Source organism: Oryctolagus cuniculus, chromosome 13, assembly GCF_964237555.1.
Source record: "Oryctolagus cuniculus chromosome 13, mOryCun1.1, whole genome shotgun sequence".
Lineage (NCBI taxonomy): Eukaryota > Metazoa > Chordata > Mammalia > Lagomorpha > Leporidae > Oryctolagus > Oryctolagus cuniculus.
The window spans coordinates 50,402,683-50,417,849 of record NC_091444.1 but is presented as its reverse complement, the minus strand read 5'-3'; the positions used below and the strand labels follow the sequence as shown (position 1 = coordinate 50,417,849).

Here is a 15,167-nt window from a genome sequence, read left to right as displayed (position 1 = left end):
GGTCCCGGGCAACCACCCGGGAAGGGGGCCCTGCCTGTCCCAGAGGTGGAGAGGAGGTCGTGCTTGTCATCTTTTCCACTCAGCCGGCAGCCTGGCGGGCATGCTGGGGGAGAGGGTGCCTGTGGGGACCTGATGGCACATTCCTCTCTCATGCTGCTGATGTTTGGAGAGGAAAAAAGCCCAGCACTTAGAATGCTCCAGACGAGAGGGGGCAGCCAGTGGGGAGGATTCTTTGCATTCCCTGGGCATCTGGGCTGGAGAAGGGGGAGGATGCCTGCTGAGGCAGGTCAGCCCGGGTCCTGGTTAGTGGGCTCTTGGGACCCCCGCCCCCACCGTTGCTCCCCTCCGTCATGCTGTCTGGCTTCTCCTTTCTGTCTACTCCAGTCCTCCCCTTGGTGTTCGGCTGCCTATTTTGGAATAATAAGTAGGCTGGGGTGAGGAGCTGCCTGATTCCCTGGGGATCAGAAGATCTCTGAGGGCTGCAGAAATACATCATTCCCAGAGCAGGGAAGACTTACAGCCTCTTCCTTTAAAAAAAAAAAAAAAAAGAAAAGAAAAAAAAGATGTATTTATTTATTTGAAAGGCAGAGAGAGAGAGAGAAGGATCTCCCATCTACTAGTTCACTCTCCAAATGTCCACAACGGCCAGAGCTGGGCTGATCCGAAGCCAGGAGCCAGGAGCTTCTTCCAGGTCTCCCACATGGGTGCAGGGGCCCAAGGACTTGGGCCATCTTCTACTGCTTTCCCAGGCCACAAGCAGTGAGCTGGGTCAGAAGAGGAGCAGCAGGCACTTGAACCGGCGCCCATATGAGATGCTGGCACTATAGGTGGTGGCTTTACGTGCTATGCCACAGCGCCGGCCCCTCCAGCCCCTTAAGAGGAGACCTAGGCCCTTGTGAGCACGAGCACCTCCCCAGCGCGGTGCGGTGAAGTAGGGGCCTGCACACACTCTGAGTTCTTTCACCCTTGGGAGGCAGCTGTTCCTGTCCCCGCCATGGGGCTCAGGGACATCAGGTAGCTGTGGGGCGACAGGGGGAAGGGAGAAAGGAACTCTTGCAGGGATCTGCCGTGCGCGGGGGCCCAGCAGGGCCGTCCCGCCAGGATGCTGCTGTCCAGGGAGGGTCCCCCTGCTTCCAAGTCGTGGCTCTGCTCAGCTGCCCCTCCTCACTGTCGGCCATGGGCTCTCTGTGAAGCGTCTTTCTCCCTGTTACAGCATAGCTCCCGCCCAGGGCTTCTCCTTCTCGAGGGCCCCCAGCTCTGCCCAGCCATCTCCTTCCCTCACTGACACCTGTTCTGACCACCTTCCTGAGACCCCGAGCTGAGCCCTGTGGCCCCCTTTTCCCGACTCTTCCTGTTGGAGTAATGCGCCACTACCTCAGCCCAGGGGCATCCCAGCCCTGCCCCTGTTGGACCAAGGTCATCTCTGCTGGTCTTGCTGCCCCTGGCTGCCTTCCCACAGGCTCTGTCCTGCCCTGCCTCAGGGGCTGTGTTCTGTCCTAGAGCAGTTATTTTTCTTCCATCCGTGAAGGTCCCACTTGTCCCCTAAACCCAGTGGAAACCCCAGTGTTTTATGACTGTCACAACACGGCAGTGGCCAAATGGCTCACCACGTGCCCAGAACCTGTGCTATATGCTCCTTTGGTGTATCGCCTGGTTTAATCTTCAGAACAGCCCATTTTACAGATGAGGAAACCGAGGCATAAAGTGAGGGATGTGAACCAGGCCATCCTAAGCCCAGGGCCAGTCTCCTAATGGAGAATTGCTACACCTTCCAGAATCGTCCTTCCCCCGTGTCACTGCTGGGAAGTGCGGCACAAGTGAAAGCTCAGGAGCATTTATGAATTCCTTGTCCCTGAGGGAAGAGGCTGCTATTCCTCTCTAACTTCTTTTTTTCATTTTGAGAGGCAGACACACATACACACACACACACACACAGAGAGAGAGAGAGAGAGAGAGATTGTTCATTCCTCAAATGGCTGCAACAGCTGGGGCTGGACCAGGCAGAAGCCAAGAGCCCAGAGCTCCGTCCAGGTCTCCCAGGTGGATAGCAAGGACCAAAGCAACCTCTTAACCTACTTCTGCTGGGTCCCAGGGTGTGTATTAGCAGGAAGCGGAATTAGACTGGAATCAGCACTCTGATATGGGGTGAGGGCATCCCACATGTAATTTAAATGCCCCCTCTGAACGCCCACCCCTCATCTCTAAGTTTGAGGACCTTAGGCTCTGCTGTGCATCCCTACTCCCTGCCAGTTGGGGGCTGGCTAGGTTCCCCTGGGGCCTGACAGATGGGCATTTTGCTTGTCCACATCTGCTGCCCCATCCTATTGGCCCCCCGGGATCCCTGTTGGGTTTGGCCTAGCAAGCGTACAGGGGTGTTTGTGGAGCCCCTGATCCATGCCAGGAACCTCCTGACTTGGGGCGGGTGGTCCTCCTCCAGGCCCTGCCCTACGCTGCCTCTCTCCAGTGACCGACTCCTGCTGTCTCGTCCCTGCCACGTTGCCACTTCTAGTCACTGCATGATCCTAAAAGTGTTGAGTGCTTTCCCTTCTTCCTCTCCCTAGATGATCCGCGCTTGGCGAGTGTCTTGGGATTTGCTCCAGTAAGCTATGATATTTTCTGACAAGGCTTCTGTAGCCTTTGTCTCAACAATTTAGATCTGCCCGATGCTGCCAAGCCAAACAGTTAGTCTTGGCGGCGCGCACGCCCCCTTGCTGAAATATTACGCATTCCTCTGCGGTGAGTGGGGTGTAAAAATAGAGCCTGGGCTCCGTCGTGGTCTTGCTGTTTTTAGAACGGATGTGGCCAGCTGAGACCCAGTTCCCCACATGGGTAACTGGCGCCTGGCGGGGCTGGACCAAGTCCTCTGGGCAGCTCCTCCCTGGGCTCCGATGAGCACTTGGGACATTGAGAGTGGGGTTGCAGCATTGCTGTGAGGGGAGGGCCTTCCTTATGTACCCCCCAACCCCTGACCCTCTGCCTGGAGCCAGTGCCAATGAGTTGACCCACAGGACCCAAAGGTCCATGGGCTCCCAGCCTTTGTCACCTGCGGCGCCTCTTGCCGGGCCCTGCTCAGTGTGGCTCAGTGCGGTGGCAGGGGGCTGACGCACCTCCTTTCCTAAGAGCCCAACTCTTTTTTTTCCACAGTGGGCTTTTTCCGAGAAATGAGAAAATTTGCACCTGAAACCACTCCTTCCACCTTGCACTGACCCCCCTCCCAGCCCCACGCCTACCGGTTGGCAGCCCCAGGAGGATGGACGTGGTGCGGCGCATCCCCCAAAGCAGCGTGAGCCTGGCTGCTGTGCCGGCCTTTATCCTCTCTAGCTCCGTGGAAGAATACTCCTGTGTACTTCATTGGACTGTTGGGGAGATTAAGGGAGCCAAAGTGCCTGAGGCTTCAGCACAGGGCCTGGGACACAGTGAGTGCTCAGCACACGGAAGCTGCATTGTTCTTCCTGAGCTGTGCAAGGTCAGGGGTCAAGGGTCAGGTCAGCTCCACCTCTGTCCTCATGAATAACGGGGTACCTGCAGCATTCCTGGGGATCTCCCACCAGATTCCTCCCCATCTCCCTCGGGTCCTCAGAGAGTCGGGCACGGTGCCCATTGCCCCTTGCTGGGACCTGCAGGCAGCACATGGCATGGATACCTGGTGTCAGGGCTTTGGGTCTGAGCAGCGGTGTTGGGGGCTATGCTGTCGTCCTGTTGTGTGGATTCCCACAGAGCCTGGTGGTTCCGGAACAGCCAGGGGCTCTGCCCCCGTCGCCTTCGACAGTGATTTAGAAGGCATGTGGCAGCAGTGGTTGTGGGAGAGACGCACAGAGGAACCAGGTCTATGAGCAGCAGGAGGCCCTCTGCCTCACGGAATGTACAGTCTGGCAGGGAACACTTCTGGGCCGCCCTGTGTTGGGACCCATAGAGACCACGGGAATGCAGCCTGGGGCTGAGGTGGCTGGCACTGACCCCTGAGTCCTCGTAGGAGACGGAGTCTTGGCTGAGGCCCAGCATTCCAGGTGGAGGGGTTACTTCCTTAGCTGGCTGGCCTCCCACGTCTGGGACGGGGACAGGCAGAGTATCCCCTTGGCCTCGTGGGTTGATCGAAGAATGTCATGAGGCCACCCAGATCCAGGGGAGAGGGGCGGACCCCCTGGGTGGGCGGTGCTATGAGGTGCGCCAGAAGGTGCAGCCTCTGGAGTGAGTCCCCTCCTCCCAGGTGTGCGCGTGGGTGGAGGAGGCTCTGCAGGTGAGGCTGGAGCAGCGGCGAGGAGACTGCAGGGCCCAGGTGGCCCTGGGGGCAGAGTGGGGCAGAACTGCCAAGGGAGAACTGGCAGGGATGGCTCAGGGCAGGGTGGCGCAGCTGCTGGGGGACTTGCTCTTTCCTGAGGAGAAGCAGGTGGAGGCAAGAAGGTGCCTGTGGTCTTGGATTGGCAAGTAGGCGACCTTTGAGTATCTTGACTGGGATTCAGGGAGCAGCCAGACAGCGCACACAGTGGTAATGGATGACGAGCAGCCTGGGATCAGTCCCCAAGAGGGAGAGAGGCAAGGTGGCCAAGAGTGTGGACAGCTAGAAGCCGAATGTGATGGACCCTACGCCAGGCTGGCCCCGGGGACTGCTATGGCAGGTGCTGCTTTGAAAACGAGCTTAGAGTCACTTTTTGCGGTGTCCTGGTGCTACGTGCAAGGTCCCCAGTCTAGACAGCTCTGGGTAGAACGAGATGCAGGGGACAAGTTGGGGTGGTGCTGGCACATCCCCCCCAGACTCCTGCTTGGCCCTGCTGGATTCCGTTTTTTTTTTTTTTTTTTCATGGTTCCTGGAGTTCTTGGAGCTGAGCAGAGTTAGATTTAGACAGGAAAAGAAGGTCCCGGTCTCCCCTTCTCCCTCACGCTGCCCCGGCACTTTCTACAGTGCGTCTATAGAAAGTCTGGGTAACAAAGCCCTTCCCTCTGGGGTGGCTCGATGCTCACGGAGTGGTGTTTTCTCACAGCAAGTTGTGGTGATACAATGCCACTATTTGTAAAATTAAGGAAATAGGAACCAAGACTTCAAAGCAAGTATGTTCACCCCAAAGCCCCCCAAGCCAGGTAGCGGCTCCTGCCGGCACCACCTTCTCTTGTAAGCAGGTGACTGCGCCCAGGCGGGCTCTGGCCAGCCAGGAAGCGGTGGGAGTGGCCGCTTGTTCTGGCAGAGGGGGTCAAGCCCAGCCAGGTTACACTCGCTCGGGCCCTTTTCACCAGGAACCCCTGGGAACGGCTTCCCTCCCCAGCAGCCCTGGTTCACCTCTTGATGTCCTCCACGTAGGCAGAATGTGCAGCCTTCCAGAGGCTTCTTAGCAGAGATCCCCACCAAAGGAACTGCCAGTCCTAAAAGAGCCCAGGGTTTAACAAAGTGAATGGTGTTCAGTGCCTTCCTCATGCTACGTCGTCCACATCAAAGGCATCTCTGTCCTGAGTCCTAGGCCCTCTTCCAAGCTGTCTTTAGTGATTCGCTTACTTAAAGAAGACATCTTCTCTGCCCGCGGTCTTCCTGGATCCTGTTGTAGAGTTTGGAAATATGCGGAGTATTCAGAATGCTTCACTCCGACACAGTCATTTAAATATCAGATTAGATCTCAGACAGAAAGCTCACAGAAAACACGTATTACAAAAAGCTACGTATAGATTTAAAAACTTTTTTTTTTTTTGCACCAAAATCAACTTGTCTTTTAATTGTGCTATGTACAAGGCTTCCCGCTGTTGCTGTGGGTGCTCTGGCCAGCAGCTGCGGGCTTTTTGTACGTGCAGTGATGCCTGGTGATAGCTTCCAATCATTTGATCTGGGTTGAGATCCCAGCTGTGCAATCCTCTAATGGACTGGGGAGTGACCCAGGGCAATACACTTAATCTTGCCAAATCTCCGTGTTCTCATTTGTAGAATGAAAAGAATAAAAATAACTACACGCCTGACGGGCCAGACACACTTCAGTAATCTCCATTTGTTCTTCATCACGGCATCTGGCAGAGGCCGAGCTTTGATGTCTGTGTCTTAGATTTTGCTTCCTGTAACACTGAGCCTTGAGGCAGCCTGGGCTTGTGACTTGAACTTGAGTTCTTCATGGCCCCGTCATCCCCTGAGCCTGGAGGGGAGGTCTCTGGCCATCAGCAGCCAGGCTTGGAGGAGAAGTCACAGCCGAGCAACGCTATGCTCAGGACTAGGGTTTTCCCTGGGAAAGCGATGTGTTCATCCTCACCCCTGCTCACTGGGGGGATGTGTCACGAGCAGGCCATTATGTGCCCAAGTAATAAAGAACCGTGCTCAGTGGAGTCAGGCAGCTGCCAGTTTTGAGTGATTCTACCTGGTGACTATGAATGCCCCCCTGAGAGATGGCACAGGTGGCATTCGAAATGGGGGCAGCCCCTACAAAGTCAGTTTTTGGGTGTGCATGTGAAAACACCATTAGAGAAAAGGTTCAGACCTTTTGTGGTTGGATGTTTCATTTGTGGGAATCTATGAAGACATTAATCCTAAGAGGGAGAGTTGTTCAAGACAACCTTAATCATAACAGTGGAGATCAGAAAGAACAAATTGGTAATAGGTGAGTGTTGGGTCAGCTGCTGATCGAGATAATAAAAATAATGGTTATGAAGTCCGTGCAGCAATGTAGCAGAACCCCAAATTGTGTGTCTGTAATAGGACCATAGCCTTGTAACATATTTATGAAAAAGGTTGGCCAGCGCCGCGGCTCACTAAGCTAATCCTCCGCCTTGTGGCGCCGACACACCAGGTTCTAGTCCTGGTTGGGGCGCCGGATTCTGTCCCGGTTGCCCCTCTTCCAGGTCAGCTCTCTGCTGTGGCCAGGGAGTGCAGTGGAGGATGGCCCAAGTGCTTGGGCCCTGCACCCCATGGGAGACCAGGAGAAGCACCTGTCTCCTGCCATCGGATCAGCGTAGTGTGCCGGCCGCGGCAGCCATTGGAGGGTGAACCAATGGCAAAGGAAGACCTTTCTCTCTGTCTCTCTCTCTTTCTCACTGTCCACTCTGCCTGTCAAAAAAAAAAGGAAGAAAGAAAGAAAGAAAGAAAAAGGTTGCACAAAACCCCCAAAATAGTAGTGATATTGTAATGTGATTTTTAAAAATTTTATTGGTTGATTTTTTTTTAAGATTTTATTATTTTATTTATTTGAGAGAGTTACAGAGAGACGTAGAGACAGAGAGAAAGGTCTTCCATCTGATGGTTCACTCCCCAGATGGCCACAACGGCCGGAGCTGCACCCATCTGAAGCCAGGAGCCAGGAGCCTCCTCTGGGTCTCCCATGTGGATGCAGGGTCCCAAGGACTTGGGCCATCTTCCACTGCTTTCCCAGGCCATAGCAGAGAGCTGGATCAGAAGTGGAGCAGCCAGGACTCAAACCAGTGCCCATATGGGATGCTGGTGCTTCAGGCCAGGGCGTTAACCTGCTGGGCCTCAGTGCCGGCCTCACCTTTATTTTTTAAAAGGAGGGGGCTTGGGGATTGAGGAATTAGAAATGGTGGGGTAGGAAGAAAGACATTTTCAGGATTGATAATAGAAATGACTGAGATCACGCGTTGCTTATTCTGCAGAGTGTGGAAGACTAGGCTCTCCTCTGTGTTCTTGTCTAAAGAGGAGCTTTGGTTTCCACATAATGATTTGTTGATCAGAACAACTCAGCAGGCTCATTTGTAGGTCACATGTGGCTTGCAGAAAGCATTTTGTGGGCATGGGTGTGGGCTGTGCTGGGTGCGGGGCCCTTCCCTGCCTGCTCTCATTCTGTTGCACCGTGCACCCCTCCTTGTCTTCCTCACAGTGGGGGCCATCACCTGTTAGGCAGCTGCCCCCAGGAAGGCTGGAGGAGATAGGTAGGTGCTCCGCTTGCCCATCAGTAAGGTAGCCTCGTGCATGAAGGGGCCTTGGTGTCTAGGCTTCTGCTGTGATGCATTTCAGGTGTGCGATGGCGGTTTTGCCAGTCACCGTGCAGGGCAGACCGAAAGCACTGTGGTACTGTGGAGTGTGTGGGTCCTTATGCCAGGGCTGGGCTGCCTGAGCTGGCGTACCTTTTCTGGCCGGAGTCTAAAGGCTGCTTTCTCTTCTCTCTCCTTTCCCCTGTCTCACCATAGAGCCAAATGGAGTTCAGCATCTCCTCCTTGTCCATCCAGGAGCCGAGCAACAGCACGGCCGCCAGCGAGCCAAGGTCACTGTGCAAAGCCGCCCAGGGCTCCCAGGCCTTCAAGGCTCCCCAGGGCAGCAGGTCCTCCAGCCTGGACGCTCTGGGTCCTGCCCGGAAGGAAGAGGAGTCATCCTTCTGGAAGATCAATGCAGAGCGGTCCCGGGGCGAGGGACCTGAGGCAGAGTTCCAGTCGCTGACCCCCAGCCAGATCAAGTCCATGGAGAAGGGGGAGAAGGTCTTGGCTGCCTGTTACCGGCAGGAACCCAGCCAGAAGGACAGGGAGGCCAAAGCAGAGAGGCCCAGCGCCGTCCGCCAGGAGCAGCGCTTCCTTCCCCCTGCGGAGCACGAGAGACCCCAGCCGGGCCAGGGTTCCACCAGCGTGTTGCCCGAGGCCACCGCTCCAGAGGCTGACAGGAAGCTGCCGTCTCCCGCCGCCAGGCAGGACGACATGGAGGACGCTTTGTTCTCGGAACCCAAGCCTGCACAGGTGGGTGGCTGCGCCATCCTCCACTACTTTCCCACGCACATTAACAGGGCACTGGATCAGAAGTGGAGCAGCCGGGACTCGGACCGATGCTCATATGGGATGCTGGCATTGCAGGCAGCCGCTTTACTGTCTATGCCTCAAGGCCAGCCTCACTCTTTTTTTTTTCTTTTAACATTAAATTTTCTTTTTTACTGTGGTAAAATGCAGATATCATGAAATTTACCATTTTAATCATTTTTAAGTTAAATTCATGACATTAAGTTGATTCTTAATACCCTACAAGCAGCACTACCATCTTCCTCCAGAACTCTTCAGTCCTGCCACACTGAAGCTGTGAACCCGTTAAACACAAACTCCCCATTCCTCCACCTCTGAGCCCCTGCACCCCTTTCCACTTTCTGTCCCGGTGCACCTGTCTACTCCAGGCACCCTGCGTAGCTGCAGTCATAGAGAATCTGTCCTTGTTGACTGGTGTGTTTCACTTGACCTCATCTTCAGGGCTCATCCACGTGGCAGTGGGCGTCAGAATTTCCTTTTAAGGCTGAATCATCGTCCCGTGGAGTGGCTGTCCCACACTGTGTCCAGTCATCCGAGGGTGCCCACTTGGGTTGCTTCTACCTTTTGATTATTACGAATAGCGTTGCTGTGAACCTGAGTGTACAAGTACTTCTCTGAGGCCGGCGCCGCGGCTCACTAGGCTAATCCTCCGCCTGCGGTGCAGGCACACCGGGTTCTAGTCCTGGTCGGGGCGCCGGATTCTGTCCCGGTTGCCCCTCTTCCAGTCCAGCTCTCTGCTGTGGCCAGGGAGTGCAGTGGAGGATGGCCCAAGTGCTAGGGCCCCTGCACCCCATGGAAGACCAGGAGAAGCACCTGGCTCCTGGCTTCGGATCAGTGCGATGTGCCGGCTGCAGCGGCCATTGGAGGGTGAACCAACGGCAAAGGAAGACCTTTCTCTCTGTCTCTCTCTCTCACTGTCCATCTGCCTGTCAAAATAAAAAAAAAAAAAAAAGCACTTCACAAGTACTTCTCGGAGAGCTTGCTTTCAGTTGTGGATATACAGCCAGACCTGGACTCTGGGTCGTATGGCAGTTATGCTGTGACGTGTTTGAGGACCTTGAACCCTGTTTGCAGTGGGCAGGGTGGGCAGCTCAGTGGCTGCAGCATATTACAGTCTCACCAGCGATGTACAGGGCTCCAGGTTCTCCACAGCCCTCGGCAGAGCTTGTCGCTGTTTCTTTGATAGTAGCCATGCTGACAGCTGTGGGGCGGCAGCTTACTGTGGTTTTCATTTGTATCTCTCTGATCAGTAGTGATGTTGAGCATCTTTGTACTATCTGTATTGGCCATCTGTATATTCTCTTGGGAGAAGTATCTATTTAATTCCCTTGACTAAGTTTTATTTTAGCTTTATTTGAAAGGCAGAGAGACAAAGAGTGATCGCCCTGCCTCTGGTTCACTTTCCAAATGCCTGCAATGGCTGAGGATGAAGCCAAAGCCAGGAGCTAGGAACTCAGCTGTGTCTCCGTGTGGGTGGCAGGGACCCAAGTGCCTGAAGGAATCACCTGCTGCTTTCCAGGCACCCCCGCTATGGGATGCAGGCATCCAAGCAGCATCTTTTTTAAAAAAAATTTTTAACTTATTTGTTTGAAAGACAGTTACACAGAGAGAGAGAGATCTTCCATTCATTGATTCACTCCCCCGAGGGCCACAACGGCCAACTTTGGACCAGGCCAAAGCTAGGAGCCAGAAGCTTCCTCTGGATATCCCACATGGGTGCGGGGGCACAAACACTTAAGCCATCTACCCCTGCTTTTCCCAGGCCATCAGCAGGGAGTTGGAAATCGATTGGGCGCCCATATGTTATGCCAGTGTTGCAGGCGATGGCTTTACCCGCAACGCCACAGCGCCAGCCCCCCTCCTCCAGTAAAGCAGCATCTTAGCCTGTGTGCTAAATGCCAGCCCCTGCCCATTTTAGGTTGGGTTGTTTACTGTTTTCTTATTGACTTGTGGTCCTCTATGACTCTGGGTGTTTCCTGGAGGGCATTTCTGGTGCTCTCATGCCTCTCCACAGATGACTGCCTCTGTTGTCCTCCTGTAGAAGGGGAGCCTGGAGATTCTAGCACCTTCCGCCTTGCACCTGCTCCACATCAGGGGTGCACCTGTCCCCTTCCTCTGTGTTGACCCACTTCTCAAGCCAGCGTGCTCAGCCCACTCCCTGCCTGTTTCTAGTACCCTACTCATCTCATCTTCCTGTGTTGTCTGCGTCTTCCTGCCTGTCTACCATCTCATCCTCCTGTGTTCTGTCTCCGTCTCCCTGCCTGTGTACTGTCTCATCTTCCTGTGTTCCGCTCCATCTTCCTGCCTGTCTACCCTCTCGTCTTCCTGTGTTCTGTCTCCCTGCCTGTCTACCGTCTCGTCTTCCTGTGTTCTGTCTCCGTCTCCCTGCCTGTCTACTCCTTCCTACAGACAGGTTCCACTATCCCCACCCCTGCTGTGCCCTTTCCCTGGGACTCTGCAGCGAGGGCTTCATCAGAAGGAAGAAGTTACACAGAGCGGGGATTGTGCGTCTTGATTGTAAAGAGACGGTCTCCAAGCCTTGTGCAGGGGGAGTGGGGAGCAGGAGGGAGCTCCGACACTAGCTTGAAAGAGCAGAGGGCAGGGTGAAACGCCAGCCCCCATAAGAAACTGGAAGGAAAACTTGGCGGGACTCCTATTTTCTGGGTTTTGCCTCACTCAGCATCAGCCTCCCTTTACCGCCAAGCTGGGCCTATTCAGCTTCCAGGGTAAGTCACGGGTCTGCTGTGTGTACGCCTCCGCCAGGCGCCTCTGTTTCCAGCCACGTGGAGCGCAGCGGGTCACGGTCCTTAATTAGCATGCCAGCAGCTGATCCGGTGACTTGGGTTAGGTGGGCAGGCACCCTGCCTGGTGGTGGCAATCCAGCCGCAGCTTGAGAGAGCCTCCTCACCCAGGGTACCTTGGATCCACCCTGCTTCCCTTGAAGTGAAGAGTGCTGCAGGGTTTGGGAGACTCACGCCACCGCTTCCACGTGGCATCCTCACTCCTTCCACTTGGCGAGGGCTTTGTTTGTTGTTTTTCTGTTGTCCACGTTCACGCTGCGTTAGAGAGAACATCTCTATGATTTGCTCCTTTATTTTACGATGAGGACATGTAAGCACATCTGTCCTTCCATAGCAGGAAGAGGTACAGGAAAACAGGAACGTGTTGTTCTCCTTTTCTCCGTAAGTAGGTCTGTAGGCTGCTCCCACACACGCCTGGGTGGGAGAGGGTTTGCGGCAGCGGCTGGCTGGCTGGCGGAGTGTCGCTTCTGTTGGGTTTTGTTTAATTTCTGGTTCCAAGCGCAGAGGCAAATTGAGGTCAGGGAGCGTCTGAGATGGAAGCAGACTCTTTTCATTTGGGTCATTTTAAATGAGATGCTGTTTTTAGATTATGCATCACAGAGAAAAAAATACACCCATGCCTTACCTCAGTGTGTCTTCCCTTCTGCAGGTCAGCTCAAGCAGCGTCATCTTGAAGACAGGATTTGATTTTCTGGACAACTGGTAAAATGTGGTCGATCGAAAACAAGTACAGCCAAGCACCCCAAAACGTGTTCCAAAGCAGTGTGGTGGTGGAGGAGAAAAAAAGGGCAACGTTCCTCTGTGTACTTTTTTCTGGTTTATCTACGCTCTTTTCTGAATCATTGGAAACTGGTAAACTGTGCCAGATTTTTCCCTTTTTTTGGTAAAACCGGATATATATGCTATTTTCCATGATTTGATAACAGAAGTTTTACATTTGGAATTTTTAAAGACAGTCAAGAACGCAGTTAATCTTGTAAATAAAACTTCTGTGCCCGGCTCCGTCCAGTGTTCCCCCTCCTCAAAGGAAGAGTTTCTTCAACCGGGCGACAGGAATCAGGAGAGCGATTTCCATCTCTTGCTCTCTCCACGCCCCAGCCCATCATGTACGGGGTTCCTTGTGATGGGTGGTCCGTGGCGACGGCCTCAGGTGTACTGATGCGGGCATGCTGGCTCCCGAGTGTCCAGCCAGCCCTGGAAGCGGTCTGGGGGCCCCCCTCAATGTTGCTGAAGCCACATTACACCTTGTGCCACGCCCCCCCTCACGTCAGTTTCGGAAGACAGACTTGCCACTGGCTGCCATCTTTAAGCTGTCCTGGTACTTACTCGATGTCTTCATCGCCGTTTAGAGAAGAATTGCGTGTTTCGAAGTCTTGCTGTTAACTTTCATTATTTCATATCTTGGTTTAGTGGCTCCTTTCTTCGTTTTATACTCACTCAGAAGCTGTCGTTACTAATGTGACCCACTGGATGAACCCTGTACTGGACACCTGCAGGGGTCAGGGCAGATGGTGGGTGTTGTTGGAGGCAGGACTGATCCCATCAGCTGTGTTAGAAGTGCCCAGTGTTAGACTGAAGGACTGAAGGCGGGGGTGAGGGGGCAGTGGATGTCCTTCGTCCCCAGGACTGGTCAGACTACACGGAGGTGGACCCTCCCCAACCTTGACCACCACCAGAAGTGGAGGAATGGAGTTTCTGGGCATGCCAGAAGCAGCCCCTAGGACCTTTGTCATAGCGAGGGTCCCTGGAGCTGCTGCAGACAAGGTGGCCCTTGCCCATGCCTGCTGGGGGAGTGTGGCTGTCAGCGAGGGAAGCCACTGCCCTCACCAGGTGCCCTGGAACGCAGTGGTCCCTGATTTGTAGGAGGTGCCCGTGCAGAACTGCGAGTCTTGGCCTGTGTGGTCCATTGGTTGCCATCACTGTGTTCTCCTCACCTGAAGCCTTAATCCTTAATCCCTGTGAGCCCTGCAAGTGAGTGCTTGGTTTCAATATCGAAGTGTGTCTTTTTTTTTTTTTAACATACCCTTTTGAAATAGTTTTTGGAATATTTTATCTGGCTGCAAGGTAATGCACGTGGCAACTGCCCCCAACCCCAGAAAATTTCAGCCAAACTGTGGCTCAGCCAACATGTGATTTGGTTTCTACCAATTGCTTTATGTCCTCAAACCTCCCCTGGCCCCTGGAGTCTTGGAATTTACCTTCCTCCTCTCTGCACTGTTGATGCTTGGGAGGGGAAAAGCTTTCCAGCAGGGGGCCGGGGCGGGGTGGGGAGGGGGGTTAGGGGGGTGGGGAGCTTAGAAACCCCAGCCGGAACTGCCAGTGCAGAGCGCCAGCTCCCCCAGGGCTAAGCACCCAGAGCGCTGCCCCGCCTCCACTCTGCAGTGGGCTGTTTCATATCCCCTGGAGCAAGTATTTTATCCGCGTTGGGGCAGCAGGGAAGAAGGGTCTGGAGACATTGGGCAGGGTGATCTGTCCTCTTGGGAGGCGTCGTTACTTCTTGACCACTGTCTCGTAAAGCCCAGTATTCCCTTCAGGTTCTCCTCGAGTTGAAGGGTGTGGGGGTTATTGAAAGCTGTGGCCTTACTTCTGGGACACAGCCCCCCACCCCCGTAGTGTTTAGTTACTGCTGAGATTGAATAAACGTAAAGGGAGAAATTGGGAGGTCGTGGAGGGAGTCCAGCCGTCCTGTTGCTTTGCTCTGGAGACCCTGGAGGACCCCCCTGCTGGTGGTGTCCAGCCTGCAGATCCTCCTGTACCCTCAGCTAGCACCCCTGCAGAGCTGGGTGCATTCCCCTTCCTGGGACAGGCTGGGTCAGCCTGAGGGAAAATTTAAGCCCTGCATTTGTCTCGCTCCCCCCTCCCCCAATCAGATTGGAATCTCGAAAACCAGGAGTTTGTATTTATTATTGAAAAAATACACACTTTTCAGCGGAAGCCGCTATGCAGTTTGGATTCCTCGTCCTCCCAGACTCTGCACCTGGGACAGTGTCCGCTCTCTGACTGCGTTTTATAAAAGCTCCCCCAGGAAATCGGAAGCCAGCCTCCGCTGCACTGGGGGTTGCTCCTCGGTGCCCCCCCTCATTTTTGGAGCACTGCCTGTGTTGGGAACAACAGGAACTGTCACCCAGCCAGGCCCGACCCCTCGTGTGGATGTCCAGTGGCCTCCCTTTCTTTGATACACATTTTCAAAAATGATAAATTCTTACAACTTGTAACTTGGTCATATTTTATACTAATAACCTTTAATAAAGCCATTTTAAACATGCTGCTTGTGTGTGTCTGGGGCCTCTGTCAGGGAGCCATAAAGTTGACTGAAATTGGACACAAAAGAAAGGCTGAGTGCTGGTTCAAGCCAGACTGAAGCCACTTCCGGAAGCCCATGTGCAGTCTTGACACAGTCCTCCTCGAAGCTTGGTAGGCAGTGATGGCCAAGGTGTGCCACCCCACGCGCAGGTGCAGGCTGCATCCTGGAGGACATGTGTCCAGCCCTCCGGTGACGTGGGAGCTGCGACGAGACTTGCCAATGACAACCTGCCAGGTTGAATGACTCTGATTCCATAAGCAAATGCTGTCCTGAGTCTGGTGGGAGCTGATTTTATTTAGCTATTTATTTTGCTGTCAGTCCTGTCCCATTCATTAATGTACGGGTGGTATTAGCACCTCAGA

The 15,167-nt window shown here is 54.2% G+C and overlaps 1 protein-coding gene across 6 annotated transcripts in view; it reads left to right on the top strand.

The window, feature by feature from the left end:
* Nucleotides 1-14,766, top strand: part of C13H1orf198 (chromosome 13 C1orf198 homolog) — a 35,631-nt gene extending 20,865 nt beyond the window's left edge. For 4 of the 6 annotated variants that reach the window (XM_070055520.1, XM_008268268.4, XM_070055521.1 and 1 more), the window contains 2 exons: nt 8,107-8,643; nt 12,151-14,766. In XM_070055520.1, coding sequence (XP_069911621.1) covers nt 8,107-8,643; nt 12,151-12,207 — 594 coding nt within the window. In that variant the 3' untranslated portion in view covers nt 12,208-14,766. The remainder of the gene's footprint in view (nt 1-8,106; nt 8,644-12,150) is intronic. The other 2 variants (XR_011381504.1, XR_007909678.2) reach the window with 1 other exon arrangement.
* Nucleotides 14,767-15,167: the final 401 nt, after the last annotated feature.